Below are 22,425 nucleotides of genomic sequence, written 5' to 3' on the forward strand. Positions count from 1 at the left end.
GGTTCAGTTTGGCCTCTGGCCCCCGAGCCAGAGTCCAGGACAATGATAGGTCACTTCCCAGAGCCACAGGCTGACAGGGAAGCAGCATACCCTTCCAGGCCGGGTTCTCCTTGTGTGAGTGAAAATGGCTGGTTATAGGATATCTATCCAGTGATGAAGCAGGAGCAAAGCTGTGACAGAAACAGAGCTGGCATCTCCTGTGTCATTTTCTTGGTAAAGTTCCCTAATTTCGATTTCCTGAGTTATACGGGCTCATCAATTCATATGAGCTCAAGTTAATGATTTTGGTGTACTGATTTAACTCTTCAGAAGAAAAATAGTGACAGCAAAACACTGCATGGTGTCCGTCCAGCACATCCTTCCAGGTTATCAGATTCTAGCCTTCCTTGTCTCTGAGATGTTGTGCAGCTTTCTGCAAACTGTGGGTGACAGGCAGACATGAAAGCTGTTTTGTCTGGTAGCTCCCATGCACTTCTCTTCCCTCTGTAGGAAAATCAGTTTGCCTGGATTTGCAACAATTCCTTTTGCCATGTAAACTTGAGCCTTTTGACTTCATTTGAATTGATTATAACATCTGCCTGGTTCCCTATGTATGAGTCAAATAAAACATGTTCATTTTAATTTTATCTATTGAGCATAATTTTACCTTTCTCTAGCAATTTTAAGATTCCTTATTCCTAGCCAAGCTATATCCATGGCATCGGTAGTGATGTCCCTTTTAATTTCTGGTATTAGTAATTTGTGTCTTCTTTTTTCCTTAGTCTGGTTAGAGGCTTACAGATTTTACTAATCTTTCAAAGAGTCAGATTTTCACTTTATTTCCTATCTTTGGTTTCACTGATTTCTACTCTAATAGTATTCCTCTTCTTTTGATTTGCTCTTCTTTTTCTAGTTTCCTAAGGTGGGAGCTTAGATTACTGATTTTAGATCTTCTGGGGTTTTTTTAAGTTTTTGTTTTAATTTTAATGTTTATTTTTTGAGAGAGAGAGAGAGAGAGAGAATGAGCAGGGGAGAGGCAGAGAGAGAGAGAGAGGGAGACACAGAATCCAAAGCACGCTCCAGGCTCTGAGCTGTCAGCAAAGAGCTCGATGCGGGGCTCTAACCCATGAACCATGAGATCATGACCTGAGCCGAAGTCAGAGGCTTAACCAACTGAGCCACACAGGCACCCAAGATTTCTGTTTTAATATATGCATTTGAAACTAAATTTCCCTCAAGCACTGCTTTTGCTATGTCCCACAAATTCTGATGTTTTGTTTTCATTTTCACTGAGTTCAGAGTATTTTTCTAGTTTCTCTTGAGATTTCTTCTTTGGCCCCCATATTATTTAGAAGTGTGTTGCTTAAACTCCAAGTATTTGGGGATTTTCCAGCTGTCTGTTATGATTTCTAGTTTAATTTCACTGTGGTCTGAGAGCAGATATTGTATGATATCTATTCTTTTAAATTTGTCACCATGTGTTTTATGGCCCAGAATATGGACTGTCTTAGAGAACGTTCCATGTAACCTTGAGAATAATGTGTATTCAACTTCTCCTTGCAGTTCTATCAGTTTTTGCTTCATGTATTCTGACTATATGTTGTTAGGCACATACACGTTAAGGATTGCTACATCTTCTTGGAGAATTGACCCTTTTATCATTATGTAATGCCCCTCTTTTTTTTTTTAACGTTTATTTATTTTTGAGACAGAGAGAGACAGAGCATGAACAAGGGAGGGTCATAGGGAGGGAGACACAGAATCGGAAACAGGCTCCAGGCTCTGAGCTGTCAGCACAGAGCCGGATGCGGGGCTTGAACTCACTCACTGCGAGATCATGACCTGAGCCGAAGACGGCCGCTTAACCGACTGAGCCACCCAGGCGCCCCTGTAATGCCCCTCTTAATCATTGATAACTTGCTTTGCTCTGAAGTTTAAACTGTGTGAAATTAATATAGGTACTCCCACTGCCTTTGATTAGTGTTAGCATGGAATACTTCTCTCCATCTCTCTCTCTTTTTTTTTTTTAATTTGAATTCAAGTTAGTTAACATACAGTGTGGCCTTAGCTTCAGGAGTAGAACCCAGTGATTCATCTCTTCCATAAGCATCCAGTGCTCATCCCAAAAAGTGCCCTCCTTAATGCCCACCACCCATTTAACCCATCTCCCTACCCACCTCCCCTCCAGCAGCCCTCAGTTTATTCTCTGTATTTAAGAGTCTCTTATGGTTTGCCTCCCTCTGTTTTTATCTTCTTTTTCCTTCCCTTTCCCTATGTTCATCTGTTGAGTTTCTCAAATTCCACATGAGTGACATCATATGATATCTGTCTTTCTCTGACTTATTTCATTTAGCATAATACCCTCTAATTCCATCCACATTGTTGCAAATGGCAAGATTTCATTTTTTTTTTTCTCATTAAACTTTTGTTTTAATGGGTCTCAAAATTCTGTGACAGATTTTTGGTCAAAGTTGTTTCCATTAAAAAGTACTGATTTTAAAAACTAATAACTTAAAACTGCCACACACAAAAAAAACAAATGGTCCACAAAACATTCTCCTTTCCTTCTGAAGGTTTTACGATGCATTGTTATCATTAACCAGTCTTTTACTATTAAACTTAAATGGCCAATTGACACAAACAGTTCTGAGACCGTTCTTCCACCACTGATTAAGACTGGGGTGGCAGGTATTGGGGATAATATTCATTTAGCCTTCTGAGCTTTCTGGGCAGACTTGGTGACCTTGCCAGCTCCAGCTGCCTTCTTGTCCACTGCTTTGATGACACCCACAGCAACCGTCTGTCTCATGTCACGAATAGCAAAACGGCCCAGAGGAGGATAGTCAGAGAAGCTCTCAACACACATGGGCTTGCCAGGAACCATATCAACGATGGCAGCATCACCAGATTTTAAGAACTTGGGACCATCTTCCAGCTTTTTTCCAGAACGACGGTCAATCTTCTCCTTCAGCTCAGCAAACTTGCAGGCGATGTGAGCTGTGTGACAGTCCAGCACAGGTACATATCCGGCACTGATTTGGCCTGGATGGTTCAGGATAATCACCTGAGCTGTGAAGCCAGCTGCTTCCATTGGTGGGTCATTTTTGCTATCACCAGCCACATTGCCACGACGAACATCTTTGACAGATACGTTCTTGACATTGAAGCCCACGTTGTCCCCAGGTAGAGCCTCACTCAAAGCTTCATGGTGCATTTCAACAGACTTTACTTCAGTTGTAACATTGACTGGAGCAAAAGTGACCACCATGCCTGGCTTAAGAACACCGGTCTCCACTCGACCCACAGGGACAGTACCAATACCACCAATTTTGTAGACATCCTGGAGGGGCAGACGCAAGGGCTTGTCAGTTGGACGAGTAGGTGGCAGAATGCAATCCAGAGCTTCAAGCAGTGTGGTTCCACTGGCATTGCCATCTTTACGGGTGACTTTCCATCCCTTGAACCCAGGCATATTAGCACTTGGCTCCAGCATGTTGTCACCATTCCAACCAGAAATTGGCACAAATGCTACGGTGTCGGGGTTGTAGCCAATTTTCTTAATGTAGGTGCTGACTTCATTAACGATTTCCTCGTATCTCTTCTGGCTGTAGGGTGGCTCAGTGGAATCCATTTTGTTAACACCGACAATAAGTTGTTTTACACCCAGTGTGTAAGCCAGAAGGGCATGCTCACGGGTCTGCCCATTCTTGGAGATACCGGCTTCAAATTTGCCAACACCAGCAGCAACGATCAGGACAGCACAGTCAGCCTGAGATGTGCCCGTAATCATATTTTTGATAAAGTCTCTGTGTCCTGGGGCATAATGATGGTCACATAGTACTTGCTGGTCTCGAATTTCCACAGGGAGATATCAATGGTGATACCACGTTCACGTTCGGCTTTCAGTTTATCCAAGACCCAGGCATATTTGAAGGAGCCCTTTCCCATCTCAGCAGCCTCCTTCTCAAATTTTTCGGTAGTTCTTTTGTCGATCCCACCACATTTGTAGATCAGATGACCAGTAGTGGTAGACTTGCCCGAATCTACATGTCCAATGACGACGATGTTGATATGAGTCTTTTCCTTTCCCATTTTGGTTTAGGGTTAGCGGTGGTTTTCACGACACCTGTGTTCTGGCGGCAAACCCGTTGCAAAAAAGCAAGATTTCATTTTTTTCATCATCCAGTAGTATTCCATTGTGTATGTATACCACATTTTTCTTTATCCATTCACCAGTCAATGGACATTAGGGCTCTTTCCATAATTTGGCTATTGTTGATAATGCTGCTATAAACTATGGGGTGCATGTATTCCTTTGAAAGAACATTTTTTATCCTTTGGATAAATACCTAGCAGTACACTTGCTGGCTCATAGGGTAGTTCTATTTTTAATTTTTTGAGGAACCTCCATACTGTTTCCAGAGTGGCTGCACCGGTTTGCATTCCCATCAGCAGTGCACAAGAGTTCCTCTTTCTCCGCATCCTCGCCAACATCTGTTGTTGCCTGAGTGGTTAATTTTAGGCATTCTGACAGGTGTGAGGTGGTATCTCATTGTGGTTCTGATTTGTATTTCCCTGATGATGAGTGATGTTGAGCATCTTTTCATGTGTCTGTTAGCCATCTGGATGTCTTCTTTGGAAAACTGTCTATTCATGTCTTCTGCCCATTTCTTCACTGGATTATTAGTTCTTCGGGTGTTGTTTGGCAAGTTCTTTATAGATTTTGGATACTAACCCTTTATCTGATTTGTCATTTCCAAATATCTCCTCCCATTCCATTGGTTGCCTTTTAGTTTTGCTGATTGTTTCCTTTGGTGTGCAGAAGCTTTTACCTTGATGAGGTCCCAGTAGTTCATTTTTGCTTTTACTTCCTTTGTCTCTGGAGACATGTCAAGAAGTTGCTGTGGCTGAGGTCAATGGGTTGATGCCTGTTTTCTCCTGTAGGATTTTGATGGGTTTCCTGTCTCACATTTAGGTCTTTCATCCATTTTGAACTTATGTGTGTGTATGGTGTAAGAAAGTGGTCCAGGTTCACTCCTCCGAATATCGCTATCCAGTTTTCCCAGCACCATTTGCTAAAGAGACGGTCTTTTTTCCATTGGATACTTTCCTACTTTGTCAAAGATTAGTTGGCCATATATATGTGGGTCTATTTCTGGGTTCTCTATCCTATTCCATTCATCTATGTGTCTGGTTTTGTGTCAATACCATACTGTCTTGATGATTACAGTTTTGTAATACATCTTCAAGTCTGGAATTGTGATGCCTCCAGCTTTGGTTTTCTTTTTCAACATTACTTTAGCTATTCAGGGTCTTTTCTGGGTCCACACCAATTTTAGGATGGTTTGTTCTAGCTCTGTGACAAAAGCTGGTGTTATTTTGATTGGGACTGCATCGAATGTGTAGATTGCTTTGGGTAGTATCGACATTTTAAACAATATTCGTTCTTCCAATCCATGAGCATGGATTGTTTTTCCATTTCTTTGTGTCTTCAATTTTTCATAAGCTTTCTATAGTTTTCAGTGTACAGATCTTTTACCTCTTTAGTTAGGTATATTCATAGGTATCTTATGGTTTTTGGTGCAGTTGTAAATGGGGTTGATTGCTTAATATCTCTCTCTCTGCTGTTTCATTATTGGTGTATAGAAAAGCAACTGATTTCTGTACATTGATTTATATCCTGCGACTTTGCTGAATTCATGGATCAGTTCTAGCAGTTTTTTGTTGGAGTCTTTCCAGTTTTCCATGTAGAGTAGCATTTCATCTGTGAAGAGTTAGAGCTTGACTTCTTCCTTGCCAATTTGGATGCTTTTTACTTCTTTTTGTTGTCTGATTGCTGAGGATAGGACTTCCAGTACTACGTTGAAGAACAGTGGTGAGAGTGGACATCACTGTCGTGTTCCTGATCTTAGGGGGAAAGCTCTCAGTTTTTCCCCACTGAGAATGATATCAGCTGTGGGCCTTTCACACATGGCTTTTATGATGTTAAGGTATGTTCCTTCTATCCCTACTTTCTTGAGCGTTTTTGAAAGGATGCTGTATTTTGTCAAATGCTTTTTTCTGCACCCATTGAAAGGATCATACATCTCTATTTTTATCTACATGTGTTTTATATTTAAAGTGGGTTTCTTATAGACAACACGTAGTGGGGTCTTACTTTTCTGTCCACTCTGACAATCTCTGTCTTTGACTGTTGCACTTAGACCGCAGATATTTAAATATCATACAATACAGGCATACCTCAGGGACATTGTGGGCTCAGTTCCAGACCACTGCAATGAAGCATATATCACAATAAATACAAGTGGAATTTTTGGTTTCCCAGTGCATATAAAAGCCATGTTTACACTACTATACTGCAGTCTATTAAGTGTGTAATAGCATCATGTCTTTAAAAATGTACATACCTTAATTTTAAAATACTTTATTGTTTTTTTTTTCTAATTTTTTTTTTTAACGTTTATTTACTTTTGAGACAAAGAGAGAGCATGAACGGGGGAGGGTCAGAGAGAGAGAGGGAGACAGAGAATCTGAAACAGGCTCCAGGCTCTGAGCTGTCAGCACAGAGCCCGACGCGGGGCTCGAACTCACTAGCCATGAGATCATGACCTGAGCTGAAGTCGGACGCTTAACCGACTGAGCCACCCAGGCGCCCCTAAAATACTTTATTGTTAAAAAATGCTATCATCTGAGGTTTCAGTAAGTCAATCATTGATCACACATCACCATAAAAATTATAATAATTTTAAAGTTTGAAATATTACAAGAATTACCAAAATGTGACACAGAAACATAGAGAAAAAAATGCTGCTGGAAAAATGGCACCAAAAGACTTGCCACAGGATTGCCACAAACCTTCAATTTGTAAACAGTACAGTGTCTGCAGAGCACAAAACAAGGTATGTCTGTAGTTGGATTAATCTCCACCATATTTTTACTAGTACTTGTCATCCTTATCTTTGTTCCTCTTATTGTCTTCCATGTATATATCTGTTCCCTGTTAGCTGATAGCTGATAGAGCAATTAAGAATAAGACAAACAAATCTTCACTTTACCTTCACTTATTCATTTTCTGATGCTCTTCATTTCTTTATATGTAAAGTTTCTGAGTATATTATTTTCTTTCTCTCTGAACAATTTCTTTTAACATTTCTTGAGAGGCAGGTCTACTGGCAACACATTCCCTTGGTTTTTGTCTGGGTAAGTCTTCATTTCTCCTCACTTTTGGAGGATACTTTCACGGGGTACAGAATTCTAGGTTGGTGAGTTTTTTCTCCCAATACTTTAAATGTTTCACTCCCGTCTTCTTCCTTGCATGGTTTCTGAGAAGAAATTGGATATAATTCTTATCTTTGCTCCTGTACAGATGAAGTGTTTTTATCTGTGGCTTTTCTCAAGATGGCTTCCTTATTTTTTAGTTCCTGAAGTTTGAAGATGATATTCCTAGGTGTAGTTCTTTGGTATTTATCCTGTTTCATGTTTTCAGAGCTTCATGAGTCTGTGGCTTGGTGTCTTACATCAATTTGGGTAAAGTCTCAGTCATTATTACTTTTAATACTTCCTCTGTTCCTTTCTCTTTCTGCTCCTCTCAGCATTCCTGTTATGCCTTTTACAGGTGGTTGTCCCACAGTTTTTGGATATTCTGTCCTAATTTTGTTCAGTCTTTTTTTCTCCTTGCTTCTGTTTTAGGAATTCTCAGTTATTATCCTCAAGCTCAGAGATTCTTTCCTCAACCCTGTCCAATCAATTAATGAGGCCATCAAAGGGATTCTTCATTTGAAAAAAAAAATTTAGGGGCACCTGTGTGGCTCAGTTGGTTAAGCATCCAACTCTTGATTTCAGCTCTGGTCATGATCCTAGGTTTGTGGGAGCAAGCCCTGCGCTAAGCGTGGAGGCTGCTTAGGATTTTCTCTCTCCCTCTTTGCTCCTCCCCAGCTTGCGCAGTCTGTCTCTCAAAATAAACGTTAAAAAATTTTTTTCTTATTTGACAGCAAGATAACAAGCAAGCAGGGGGAGGGGCAGAGAGAGAGAGAGAGAGAGAGAGAGAGAGAGAGAATCTTAAACAGGCTCCACGCCCAGTGTAAGGCCCAACATGAGACTCCATCACACAACCATGGATCATGACCTGAGCAGAAATCAAGAGTCAGATCCCCAGCAAACTGAGCCACCCATGTGCCCTAAAAGGATTCTTTGTTATTGTTTTGGTTTTTCTTACCACTAACATTTCTTTTGATTTTTAGAATTACCATCTCTCTGCTTATGTTGTGCATCCGTTTTTGCATGGTGTCTACTTTTTCCATTAAAGCACTTAGAATATTCAGTTTTAAAAAATTCCTGGTCTGATAATTCCAACACATCTGCTTTTACTCTGCTTGGTCTGGGAGGTCATGACAAGAGTTCAAAGGAGAGGGATGACATCTTGACTTAAATTTTAATAGGATCACTCTGGCTTGTATGTTAAGAACAGACTATAAGGTCAGAAAGCCAAAAGCTGAAACCAAGTAGCAGTCAACTGCAGTCTTCCAGGTGAGAGAGGTTGATGGTTTGAGCCATGCTGAAAGCAGTGGAGGCAATGAGAGGTCAGATTCTTTATATTTTGAAGGGAGATCTAAAAATATTTGTCCAAGGGCTGGATGTGGGGAATTGAAAGTAAGGAGTTAAAAGTCAACTACAAGATTATTGGCCTGGGTATTAACTGAAATACAGAAGGAAAAAATTGGTGTACGTGGGTGTTAAGAGTTTAGTTTTGAATGTGTGTGTGTGTGTGTGTGTGTGTGTGTGTGTGTGTGCGCGCGCGCACGCATGCACCTATGAGGTTTTCCAAGTCAAGTGGGCAATATCAAGTGGGCAAGTGGAGAATGAGCTGCAGTGCAGTGGACAAGTCCAGTCTGCGGATTTCAATTTGAGAGATCACAAGAGAGTGAGTGTGGATAACGAAGGTGAGATTCCACAGCCTGAGCCTTCAGAATACTTCCATGTGAAGAGGTCCAGAGAATGAGGGGCGACCACTCAAGCAGTCTGAGAAGGACAAGCACTGAAACAGCAGAAAAACACAGAGGCTGGTCTAAAAGGACATATTGACTCAGGAAACCCCCATGATGGGCTATGTCAAGGGCAGCCCACAGGCATAGTAAAATGAGGACTGAGAACTGACCCTGGTGATCTGGACAAGGGTGGTTTTAGGGAAGTGGTGGAGGGGAGAGCTCAGAACCCAGCACATAATTCACTGACAATTTCCTGTTTAAAGAGTAAATGACACACACACAATAGTGCTCACACCATGCACATCCAAACACAGGGCATCATCCACATTTCACTAAATGTAGCAGTGCACACAGACAGACCCTGTGCCACCTGGGTAAGCTATGGCCACAAAAGACCCCCTTCTCCCTAGACAACGCTCCCTGGCTTGGTCTGAAGAAGAATATCACCAGGTGAAAGACAGAAGAATGGGGTCTCCACAGGTGTCTCTGTCACTTTGGACTGCTATAACAGAATACCATAGTCTGGGGGGCCTGAACAGCAAACACTTACTTCTCAGAGTTCTCTTACTTCTCAGAGATCAAGGTGCCAGCAGATTCACTGACTGGTGAGGGCCCTCTTGCTGCTTCGTAGATGGCTATCTTCTCATTATGTTCTCACATGGCCTTTCCCTGCTGCGTGCACTCGAAGAGAGATCTCACGTCTCTCCCTCTTTCTATAAGGACACTAATTCCATCATGAGGCCCCCACCCTTATGACCTAATGCAACCACAATTATCTTCCAAAGGCCCTACCTCCAAATGCCATCACACTGGGGATTAGAGCTTCAATTATTAAATTGTGAGAGGACAGAAACTTTCACTTCATAGCGGCAGGCTTGGGGCACACATGCCGGTGAACCTGAGCAGCACCTCCCGTGCACGCTCTCTCAAAATAAATAAACTTTAAAAAAATCTCAAACAAATAAAAAATGTCACACTTAAGATGTTAACTAATGGAACCACTGTGATTATCATTTCTCTTCCTTCCTGCGGTTATGTTACTGTAATACTCAAGTTGACCAATGCATAATGTGAAATGAAGAGCCTTGAATGTTCTTCATACACAACCTCAACTACCTATCATTCCTATAAGGTAAGCAAGTCATGGAAAATAATTTTACACACAGAAAAATGAAGTATCGACAGACCTAGTGTCTTCAAATGCTGGAGTGGCCCCCCCTGGGAAACGACAGACCTTGGAGACTGGACGACCTTTCTGCCCCTCCCCCCACAAGATCACAGCTCATCTCTAATGTTTTAAACTCAAGCTTAACGAAGAAAAGATTCCTTTGAACTAATTTAATTTTGAAATGCTTCTGCATTTATGGTAAAATATAAACAAAGCACAGGGCTATTTGCTGCTTTTTTGGTTTCAAATCATTTCCACTTACGTTCAAAGATGAATATAAATGATCAGTATTGCGGTTTTCCCCAATCTTTCTTGCTTGTGTTCAACTGCATTACTATAGCCAGTAGTGGCCATACTTTTGGAAAGCTTTATATTATACATGTATCTCACAGGTACATATCTTCTCAGGTAATAAAGGCATTTGAAAAGCACATGATTATAAGACCTAAAGCCAGGGTGCTTGGATTTGATCTGACCCCACTGTTCACTTGCTGTGTGATCTGGGCCCAGCTGTTAGCTTCTCTGGACTGTTTGTTATTTTTTAATTTGCAAACAGAATTACTAAAACTATCTTCTTAAAGAGTCATCAGAATGAAATGAATTATTATATAAAAACAGAGGTTCGTACATTTCAAATAGTCAAATATTAGCTATTATGATTATATAAGACTATCAAGCCAAAGGAAAAATGGTAGCAAAATACATACCAAAAAAAGTCCCATAAGATGTAAAATAGGGACTAAAACTTAAGTACTAAAAGAATGAGATTATTAGACTGGATAAACCAGCAAAATCCAGTGGGATGTTGTTTACAAGAGACATCTGAAGCATTCAAAAAATACCAAAAGGCAGAGAAAAACAGCACAAATTAGCGGGGGCAAAAGAAAAAAAAGCAGGTATAATAACAGACATGCCAGATGAAAATACAATTTAAGGCAAATGCACTGGTAGGGATAGAGATGCACCTTACATAGTAATAAAAAAAAATAATAACCAACAAGAAGATACCAAAATCATTAAGTAGTAAATACTTAACAGTGTCTTGAAATAAAAATCAACCAAATTAGGGAAATCAAATTTGACAAATCCACAGCCTTAATGGGAGATTTTATCAAACCTTTATCATAAACTGATTAATCAAGCAGACAAAAAGCAATAAAAATAGAGGCTATTTATATAATAATATTACAAATTTGACCTAATAGATAATTGTACAGGGTCTTACCCAGCAAATAAAAAACACATATTCCTCCTCGGGACAGGTAAAACAGTTATAAAAATTGACCACGTACAGACCACAAGGTATATTTCAACAAATATCAAAACATTATTATCCTTAACAACATATCTTCTGATCATATATAATTAAATTACCACCAATAAAAAAGATCATTTAAAAAGGTGCCACAAGTTTAGAATTTCTTAAAAATCACATTCAAATAATCAAGGTCTAACAAAGAAATCGCAATGAAAATCTAAACATAACTGAAATGAAAAACCTACATTAAAAAAATCTTGCAGGCTCCTGTTAACGCAATACTTAAAACTTAAGAGTTTTACACTTACTATAAAAGAAGGAAGTTTAAAAAGTAATAGGTTAAGCATTCAACTTGAGAAGCTAGAGGCAAATCAAAATAAAGAATACAATATAAGCAAAAATTAATAACCTGGAAGGCAAACATAATACAGCAAAGCACACGAAACCAAAAGCTGGTTCACTGAAAAGTTTAATAAAAAAAAAATCTTTTACAAGTCTAATAAAAATAAAAGACACACACAAGTAATATTCTAAATTAAAAATATCACAGTTGCAATTGTAAAAATAGCAAGAAAATGTTACCAATAACATTTGTGCCAAATAAATTTGAGAACTTAGGTGAAAATAATTTTCTCAAGGGAACCCTCTTGCGCTGTTGGTGGGAATGCAAACTGGTGCAGCCACTCTGGAGAACAGTATGGAGACTCCTCAAAAAACTAAAAATAGAAATACACTATGATCCAGCAATTGCACTACTAGGTATTTACCCAAAGGATACAAAAATACAGATTTGAAGGGGTACATGCAGCTCAATATTTATAGCGGCATTATCAACAATGGCCAAACTATGAAAAGACCCCAAATGTCTACCAGCTGATGAATGGATAAAGAAGAGGTGGTAAAAATATATACAATGGAATATTACTCAGCAATTGAAAAGAATGAAATCTTGCCATTTGCAACATGGATAGAGCTGGAATGCACTATGCTAAGCAAGACGAGTCAAATAGAGAAAGACAAATACCCTATGATTTCACTCATGTGTGGAATTTGAGAAACAAATCAGATGAACACATGGCAAGGGGCGAAAGAGAGAAGAGAGGGAAACAAACCACAAGAGGCTTTTAAGGATACAGAACAAACTGGGGGTTGGTGGTGGGATGGGGTGGGGGATGGGCTTAGATGGGTGACGGGTACTAAGGAGGGCACTTGTTGTGATGAGCACTGGGTGTTGTAAGTGATCAATCACTGAATTTGACTCCTGAAACCAATATTGTACCGTGTGTTAACTAAATTTTAAAAAATTTTCTTAGAAAACATAAATTGCCAAATCTACCTTGAAAAGAAATGGTCCTGAATATCACAACAAGTATTAAAGAAACTAAATTGATAATAAAAAGTCATCCCTATCCCTGCTTCCTAGGCAAGAAGGTCAGGATGGGGGATGAGGGAGACACCAACCTCAGGCAGTTTCATAAAGGTTTACCAAACATTTAAGGAGCAGAGAGGTCCTAACTTATAAAAAAAATTCTTCCTTATAAAAAAAAAAACAAACACACAACACTTTTTAACAGACACAATTTTCACAATAATATGCACCAATCTTAACACTATGGCTCTACAACCTCATAATTACCAGCAGGATCAATACACATTTTCATCATCCCATAAAGTTCCCTCTTGCCTCTTCGGTGACAATCCCTCCCTTCTTCAAAGCAATCAGCATCCCAATTTGTATTATTGTGGATTAATTTCACTTCATACTACTGGAACCACTAAGGATTGTTCTCTCTCCTGATTCTTCTTCCTTAACATGATGCTCCTGAGACTGGTCTGTGCTCTTGCATATACTGGCAGCTCTTTCTTTTTTTACCACCACATTGCGTTACGCGTATCAGTATGTCTCTATCCATCCTCTTATCCATGAACATTTGGGTTGTTTCCAGTTTGAGATTGTTATGAACAAAGCCGCTGCAAACATTCTTGTACTAGACTTTCTGTGGACACAGGCCCATTCTACTGGGTATATCTTGAAAGAGAATCACTGGGTCACTGGGCAGGTGTGTGCTTAACTTTATTAGAAACTGCCAGTTTCCCGAAACGGTTCTCCTGTTTCACGCCCCACCAAGCAGCACGGGAGAGTTGTAGCTGCAGCTGCTCCAGGTCTTTGCTAACGCCTGATTATTGCTGAGGTGTGCGGGTGGCGTCCAGAAGCTGGAAAAGGCAAGAAAATGGATTCCCCCACAGAACCTCCAAAACGAATCTCTAATAGCGCTCCACCTGTATTAAGGATTAACTCGCTTCAAGCTCTTGTGCTCCTTGTGTGCTGACCTAACTCCCTTAGCCTATAGCAGAACTAACCTCTTTCCTTGAGATTTGCGGACCACTGGCCTGGAGGAGTGAAGGACCAAACTTTTCCAGAAGGTAAGGCTGACCACCTTCAAAAACAGCTGCCACTGATGCCAGTGAGTCTGTTCAAGGTCATGCCAACAGACCACTGACTAACTGCCTGAGCACCTGCTTCTCTTGCATGTAGCCCCCCTCCCTTTTCCTGTGCCTTCCCCTCGAAAACCTTCCAACTTGGCCTGGACAGGGAAGATCGTCTTTGAGACGTCTGTCCACCTGTCTTCCCAGCTTGCCGGCTTCCTGACTGATGCAACCTTTCCCATCGGCACTGGTCTCTCGAGTGTTGATCTTTGAGAAAGCAGACAAACCTGAGCTCAGAACTGGTTCTCTGTCTGGTAACAGATTCCCCCTAGAAGCTCCAGAAAGCAACACAGCCCTTCTGCCATCTTGATGCTAGCTTAGTGAGACCCATTTCAGACTTCTGATCTCCAGAACTGTAACACAACAAATCCGTGTTGTTTGAAGCCGTTTAGTTTTTTGCGGTAACTTGTTACAGCAGCAATAGGAAAACTAATAGAGCAGGTGGGAGAATGGGAGATTTGTGCCATGTGTACTTAGCATCCCGATTATATAAAAAAACTGCTATAAGTCAGTAAGATATTCTGCCCTCATTTGTGCAGAAGATATGAAGAAGCAATTCATGAAGAGGAAAGCTAAATCACCCTCAATATGAAAAGATGTTTAATTGGGAAAATGCAAATTAAAACAGCATTATAGACTGATTTGTATCCCATCTCCTCCCCCTCACACTCACATGTTGAATCCCTAAACCCCAGTGTAAACCGTACTTAGAGATGGGGTCTTCAGGAAGGGTCAGCCAGTTAGGGCTCTAATCTGACAGGTGTATTCACAAGAGGAGTCACCAGAAAACCGCTGTCTCTCAGTGTGAACCCAGAGGAAAGGCCACGTGAAGACACAGGGGGAAAGCAGCTTTGTACAAGCCAGGAAGAGTCCTCACCGGAAACCAACAATGCTGGTAAGTTGACTTTGGATTCCTAGCCTCCATAACTATAAAAAAACAAACAAAAAACACAAAGAACAAAAACATTTCTGTTGTTTAAGCCGCCCAGTCTGCGTTATTTTGTTACGGCAGCCCAAGCTGCCCAAACAGTAAGATAATATTCCATGTCCTTCAGGAGCAAAAGTTTTACAGTCTGATAGGTCTCTGATTTTTTTATTATAGGTTGTTTGGAAACCTTTTTCTTCTACTTTTTTTTTTTTTAAGTTTATTTATTTTGAGAGAGAAAGAGGCAGAGAGAGAGAGGGTGAGAGAGAATCCCAAGCAGGCTCCGCATCATCAGTGCAGAGCGCGATGCTGGGCTGGAACTCATGGAACTGTGAGATCATGACCCGAGCCAAAACCAAGAGTCAGACACTTAACCGACTGAGCCACCCAGGCACCCTGGAAAACTTTAAATTAGTGGAACAGAATCAGCTCAAAGAGAATTCTGTCCCTAGCTCTACAAGGGGACATTAGCAGGCTGTCCTTTCAAGAGGAAACACGCTGTGTTTAACCCAATGGAGAACTTGAAGGAAAGACCACAAGCATTGAAGGCAAATGTAATAAAAACAGGGAGCAGAGAGAGGGGGCTCCAAGTCCCCTCCTTTCAGACTCAGAGTGACCTCAGTAAGGCCCTGCCCCATCGCCAAACGTCTACCATCACTTTCGGATCTGGTATAGGCTCCCTCTCAGTGAACAATGCTGTTGGCTCTTTAGTTCTCGTTGCTTAAACACAGACAACGTCTCCGGACTTCTCGTTAGATGAGAATACAGCGCCCCCCCTCCCCTGCCACATCCCAACTTCCGTCAACTGTGCTTTCATGCTGTCCAACCAGGCAAGGAGCGACACTCCCACATCTAGAAAGCTAATTTCATGCCAGAAGCTAAATACAAAACATCAACTCATTTCCATTGAAGCAGTAAACTGAGGAAGTCTTTCAACAGACAGCATTACATGATTGGTTAGAACATGAGTTTGGGGCCAGACAGACCTGGGTTGAAACCTAACACTCCCATTTACTAGTGACGTGACCTCGATCAAGTCACTTCACTTGTCCTTCCCCCATCTGTCAAAGGGGATAAACACCTGCCCCTGGGGGGGGGGGGGAGGGGGATGCTACCAGTTCAGCAGCCTTGTCAACCTCGCAAATGTGCTAGCATCGTCTTCCAAACAACTCACAAGAAGAGATCTAGGTTTACCATGCAAACACTCAGGCACAATGTCTCTGCCAGGAAGTGAGACAAATCAGCACAGGAGTAAGGGGGCAGGAAAGGTAGTACTACCATGTGTTCTTTGAACTAGAAACTCTTTCAATTTGGTAAAAACAGAGAGTTTACCCTCTAAAAGGAAAATGTACGGGCATGGCCTTTTGCTAACATCCTAACTAGTTGTGGCTAACCCTGCTGCTGTCTCCGCTAGTGATGAGCATGTAAATATTGAGAGAACTACAGATTGCGTTATAGGTATAATTAAATATTTTAATACTGATTTGCTAAAAACAAGAATATTAAATTCAAAATGAAATAAGAACTACTCACCACTTCGAAGTATGGAGCCAACTGACATTCCAAAAATTGAATACAATCTCAATTTCTGTTCCAGAAATCCAGACTAGTTCCAGATCACTAGTCTAAAAAGACAGCTTGGTTTGAAGCCTTAATTTCTGGTTATCACCAGTATTGAAAGAATTCCTGAGATGTGCTCTTTTGTCCCCAGTCATCAGTTGGCATTTGTGGAGCTGGGAGCTAGCACAGTGCTAGATGCTGGTGACACAGAAAGGGACACCCAAGCTGTCCTGAATCAGCCCAGTGCAGTAACAGCTCATCCTGGGCGTGGCAGTGGCACAAAAGATGGAATGATCAAGTCTCTTGCAGGAGTGTCGAAGTTTCCAGAAAAGACACCCAAGCCGGAACATGAAGGAAGAACAAGACTTCACCGGGTAGGAAGGCATCGAGTAGTCACATACACTTAGCAGCAAATAGACAAGGAGAGAAGAGCAGGTCAATGAGGTCAGGTAGGACCCTGTGGGCCATGATGCACTAAGGGGTTTATACTTGACCCAGAATGGAGGTCTAAGGCCAAATTCTAAACAGAAGATTAAGAGAACAAATCTGTGTTTTAGAAAGAGTGTTCTAGCAGCACTGGGGATGAAAAAGGAGGAAAAAAGTCTGGAAATTCTTGCCCTCAGTCAATTGAAGAGGTATAGAAGACCATCAGGGTGGGGGCTGGGGGGTGGGGGTGGTGTCTAGGTGAAAATAGAGACAAAGAGACAGACATGAGAAATAACAAAGGTCAAGGATAAATGAGATTCAAGCACCTCCAGCATGGAAGAATTTAGGAAGAGGAAAGTTATGCTTTTGGGAAATCTAAGAATGAGAACAGACTACAGACAAAGAGCCAGGTTCAAGATCAGTTAACACAATTGCACGTTAAAGTACCAGTTCTTCATTATGACACTGGACAGAACAACAAAATCTACAACCACAACTACTACTATTTACTGAGCACTTTCTGAGCGCCAAGCACTGTGCCACATTATCACAAGCAATACTCTAACCTTGTGTAGTAGAATTATTATCTGTCTGGTTTTATGGGTTAGGAGAATGAAGGATAGGACTAGCTGAAATAATGCCCTTAAAGAATTTAGCATGCTGCCTGGACAGAGCAAACCCTCACTAATGTTAGCTATCATTATCAACCACTAGTCTCTAAGCAAGCTGGGAACACACTTTATTCCCTCCAAGTCCAACCAATCCTTTTGTTTTCAACATGAATTTCACCCCCTCTTTCTTGAATTTAGCAAAATAACAAATCACCCCCTTAATCTCCAATTGTTTACCAAGTACCAATTATATGGCCAGCCAGCACTGAAAGGGATAAAAAATGAAGGTAAGAGCTATGCCCTGCCCATACAAAGATTGCAAATTAGCCGGGAAAAGAATCATTGACTATGTTGTTGTGAACCCCAAGTTCCAAATTTCCAAAGGGCAGAGAACGCCCCTGAGCTGGAAGAACAGAGCAAGCTACAAAGAGGAAGGCAAACTGGATTCTGAAGGGTGGAAAGAATTGAGCAAGAAAAAAGCAAGGAGGGCCGACTGCACATGTTGGAATGGCAAGCATTCAAGAACACATCCAAATAAATACAAAAGTTATTTTTTACAACAAAAATGCATTAAGTAGCTCTTGGGTGTGGGATCAAATTAAGTGCAATGAAGGAAACACAAATATTGGCCACTATACCTCTGGAATCAAAGGGTTTATAAGCTATTTCCAGAGATTCCTTGCAACCAAAATCCTGGGGAGCCTCAACAAGGGCATAAATGAGAACAGGGATGGGGTGCCCAACTTCGGCTCAGGTCACGATCTCACAGTTCATGGGTTCGAGCCCCGCATCGGGCTCTGTACTGACAGCTCAGAGCCCGGAGCCTGCTTCAGATTCTGTGTCTCCCTCTCTCTCTGCCACTCCCCCACTCGTGCTCGGTCCCTCAAAAATGAATAAATGCTAAAAAACATTTTAAAAAATGATAACAGCAATATTAACTATGCGTCAGATGCTAAAAAAACAACTGGTAAATAACACTATCATCTGCAATCAGAATGGAATTGCTATGAAAAGGCCAAAATCCATATTAAACATACATATATTTTATTCTTCCCTCTCTATTTACGCTGTCAGTTTCTCTAAGAGAAAATGGGGCGAATGTCTCTTTATAAGTATGATGTAAGCAATTTAAGGTTATCATTTAGAGCTATGAAAGGTAACAGATGTATTACATAGGAAAAAAAAAAATCCTAAAAGTTGGGGGCGGGGGGGAAGCAGTGATTTTGTGTTTTATTTTATTAACAGTATGATCATTTTCTACCTTTTTTTTTAATGTTTATTTTTTTGAGAGAGAGACAGAGTGTGAGTGGGGGAGGCAAAGAGAGAGGGAGACACAGAATCCGAAGCAGGCTCCAGGCTCTGAGCTGTCAGCGCAGAGCCTGATGCAGGGCTCAAACCCACAGGCCGTGAGATCATGACCTGAGCCGAAGTCGGTTGCCCAATCGACTGAGCCACCCAGGCACCCCCGTTTTCTGCCTCCTTAAAGTGTGCTGGCAGAGTGACTAAATCACTTTGTTGATGTAGCTTTATCTCCCAACATTCCCGAAAAGGAGGAACGGTTTTAACAAATCCTGTTTGTTTTTTTTTTCTTTTAAACAAATCTGTTGGAGACCAGAAAAAGACACTGAATTTATTTGAAACAAATCGAGAAAACGGCCTCACTCATACTATTAAGCCAACAGTGTAATTCCCAAGGCCAACATATAACTGCTCTGCTATGTACACTCCTTTCAAACGTTAACTTTCTAATGCGTGCGCCAGAAACACATGAGGAACCAGCCATGAACACACATGTCCAAAAAGACCCTTGCTAGGAGACAGTCTAGGGGCTTCTAAAGCAAATAAGCTGCTTTGACTTGGAAGAACAGCCCTCAGTTATAACCAACACTCAGCATATAGTCCTGTATTTCTGATATTTCATATTCAACTTCTCTGAGCATCAACCACACTGACAGAATGACTCTTTCTGAACACAGGAGTAAGCACTATCTGCTGACAGGGGCAGACCTTGTAAGAATCACAACATGACGGCTTAATACTTTAAGGAACAAAATTTAAAACTCTTTTGAAAGTATGCAGTCCTAGGCTTTATGGCAGGAAATACTGGTTTCAAGTATTGAGCACTTACAAAGCCCTTATATTCACCTCATCACCTAACCTCTACAGCACCGTAAAAAATCTGCTCGATATAACAGTCCATTTTTGTACATTATACTCAAAGAGGACGGTACAATGGAAAGAAAACAGGTTTAGTGTGGGTTTCCACAGATCCAGATTTCCACGGATCATGGTTCACCTTTTTTTTTTTTTTTTTAACGTTTATTTTTGAGAGAGACCGAGCATGAGCCGGGGGAGGGGCAGAGAGAGAATGGGAGACACAGAATCCGAAGCAGGCTCCAGGCTGCAAGCTATAAGCACGGAGCCTGATGTAGGGCTCGAACTCACAAACCGTGAAACCTGAGCCGAAGTGACCTGAGCTCAGTGACCTGAGCCGAAGTCGGACACTCAACAGACTGAGCCGCTGGGGTGCCCAGGATCATGGTTCACTTCTATGACCAATCTGGAGTTCAAAGTGAGAAACACGAAACACAATCAAATGCTCCACTGAAACGTACTGCTCTCAGGGACTTCCCGGTGCCTTAACAGAAAAGTAAGACCCACTTTCTTCCCACCCATCTTCACTCTTCTATTCAAAATAATGCAAGTTAGGGGCACCTGGGTGACTCAGTTGGTTAAGCGTCTGGCTTCAGCTCAGGTCACGGTCTCATGGTTTGTGAGTTTGAGCCCCTTGTCCAGCTCTGTACTGGCAGCTCAGAGCCTGGAGCCTGCTTCAGATTCTGGGTCTCCTTCTCTCTCTGCCCCTCCCCCAGTTGTGCTCTGTCTCTCAAAAATAAATAAATGTAAAAAAAAATTTTTTTTTTAAGAATGCAAGTTAGCACACAAAAATATTTGAGAAAATGAATTTCCTGTTTTCAACTCTTAACATGAGAAACACTTTACAAAACAAAAAATTCACTACTTCTTAATTCTGGATCCTTCTATGTAAACCTAACTTAGGTAGCTAATCCTCTGCACCTGTCACTCTTACTTCAAGAACTCCTGTTGGCCGTTTCTGAGTTGTCTCCACTGAGTTGAGAAATCAGGCACTTTCTGATGAAGCTCTTTCCTCTTAAAAACACACTTAGGACACAAATGGGAAGGGGAGAGCATTAAAAAGGAAACAAAACCCAAAGATCTGAAGTAGCTGTATTCCACATTAAATTCTCTCACAGAACGTTATTCACTATTTCAATCACAAGATGAGTTTATTGATGTTTCCCAGCAAGCATCCCAAGTGACCAGGAGGACCACTCCACGGACACGGGCGCCCAGGATGGGACTCCAGCCCTGGGAGACTGTGCATAGCACTCCTTCCATACGGTCTTCACTCCGGAGTCGTGGCCAACGCGGTACCTCCGGCGGCCATTTCCCGCCATCGCGCACAAACACCAGGCACCTGCTCCGTCACCCACTCGGTAGGAGCAAAGGGGCTGAAGAACCGCAGGTGGGTAGCTGTGCTGCCAGCTCTCCACTCTCTTGGGAGGCAACAGAAGGACGGTCGGGGCCAGGGCCACCTCTGAGCCAAAGGGCTGGGTCAACTGTGCCTTTTTGTGGACATGAGGCTGGATTCGTACCAAACTGTTGAATCTGCCACCACGTCCCGCCTGGTAAAACCCACTCCACACACCACGAAGCCTCAAAACCAAGTCAGAGCAAACCTCAAAACCAAAAATCTATGCTAAAATAACAGTCCAGGGGCGCCTGGCTGGCTCAGTCGGCTGAGCGTGCGACTTCGGCTCAGGTCACGATCTTGCAGTTCGTGGGTTCGAGCCCCGCGTCGGGCTCCGTGCTGACAGCTCAGAGCCTGAAGGCTGATGCGGATTCTGTGTCTCCCCCTCTCTCTCTGCCCCTCCCCCACCCTCACTTTGTCTCACTCTGTCTCTCAAAAATAAATAAATATAAAATAACAGTCCAAAAAGACTAATGGAAGGTCCTCGCTTAGGGTCGTTAACAGGATCGTCTTCTTCGTCCTTTAAAGACCGCAAAGGCACGGCTGTTTCTTGCCGGCTTCACTCGGTGGTCTGGCTTCCTCCTCCCAGGACAGGACCCCGCCAGCCTGTGCTGACGCACTGGAGGCTGCAGGACAGAGCAGGTTCACACCGACAAGAGTGGGGCGCAGGCCAGCGTTACTTGGGCCCACAGGTGCTGAGAGGGGTGCAGGGCGGCGCGCAGAGCAGCCTAAGGCACCCAAGCTGACCCCTCGCTGTCTGGCCGCTGCGAATAGTGAGACGGAGCGGACGGTGGCTCGGGGCTTTGCGGGGATCGGGGTTCCCGGTCAGGGTCGGGGCTCCTCGGAGGATCTGAGTTTGCGGGGCGTCGGGCGCCCCTGTGCACCCACCTTGGCGCGCTTTCAGCAGCAGCGTGTTGGCCAAGAGGTTCTCAAGCTCCATGGCCCCTGGCCGCCGCCGCCGCCGCCGCGGCCGCTGCCGCTGCCTCCGCCGCCTCCGCCGCTGCCGGGCTCGGCGTGTGCGAGAGGGAAGGGGAGACGGAGAGGGCTCTGGCGCCTCCGGGCATCGCTCGCAGGACGCCACCCGCTCGGGAGGGTCCACAGCGGGCCCGGGGGAGCTGCCCCGCCGCCGCCGCCGCCGCTCCAGCTGTCGCGGCTCCGGCTGCTGCCCCTCCAGCCGCCGCCGCCGCCGCCGCCGCCGCCGCCGCCACCAACCGCTTTGCTGCCTCCGAGACCGCCCGCGACGCCGCAGCTGCTTCGGAAGCTGCTGGCGCCGGCCCGGGGAGCCCTTGCCCTCGCGGCCCGGGCTTCCAGAGGGCGAGATGCTGGGGCGAGGGGAGCTGGCAGCCCGCCTACCGCCGGAATCTGCGCTCACCTTCCCCGCGCCGGGGCCCGGGCTCTCGGCCCCATCGCCCTAGTCTGGCAAGGGCAACGCTCTCCTCAGGGCCCGGCTCCCCAGCCGCCCAGAGTCTCCGCCGAG

The 22,425-nt window shown here is 43.1% G+C and overlaps 1 protein-coding gene and 1 pseudogene across 1 annotated transcript in view; both read right to left on the reverse strand.

The window, feature by feature from the left end:
• Window positions 1-22,081, reverse strand: part of GRK4 (G protein-coupled receptor kinase 4) — a 96,594-nt gene extending 74,513 nt beyond the window's left edge. The window contains exon 1 of the mRNA XM_042937034.1: window positions 21,837-22,081. Within this exon, the coding sequence (XP_042792968.1) occupies window positions 21,837-21,888 (52 nt within the window). The 5' untranslated portion in view covers window positions 21,889-22,081. The remainder of the gene's footprint in view (window positions 1-21,836) is intronic.
• LOC122218670 lies at window positions 2,427-4,086 on the reverse strand (annotated as a pseudogene).
• Window positions 22,082-22,425: the final 344 nt, after the last annotated feature.

The sequence above is a fragment of the Panthera leo genome, chromosome B1 (assembly GCF_018350215.1).
Source record: "Panthera leo isolate Ple1 chromosome B1, P.leo_Ple1_pat1.1, whole genome shotgun sequence".
In the NCBI taxonomy this organism is placed as follows: domain Eukaryota; kingdom Metazoa; phylum Chordata; class Mammalia; order Carnivora; family Felidae; genus Panthera; species Panthera leo.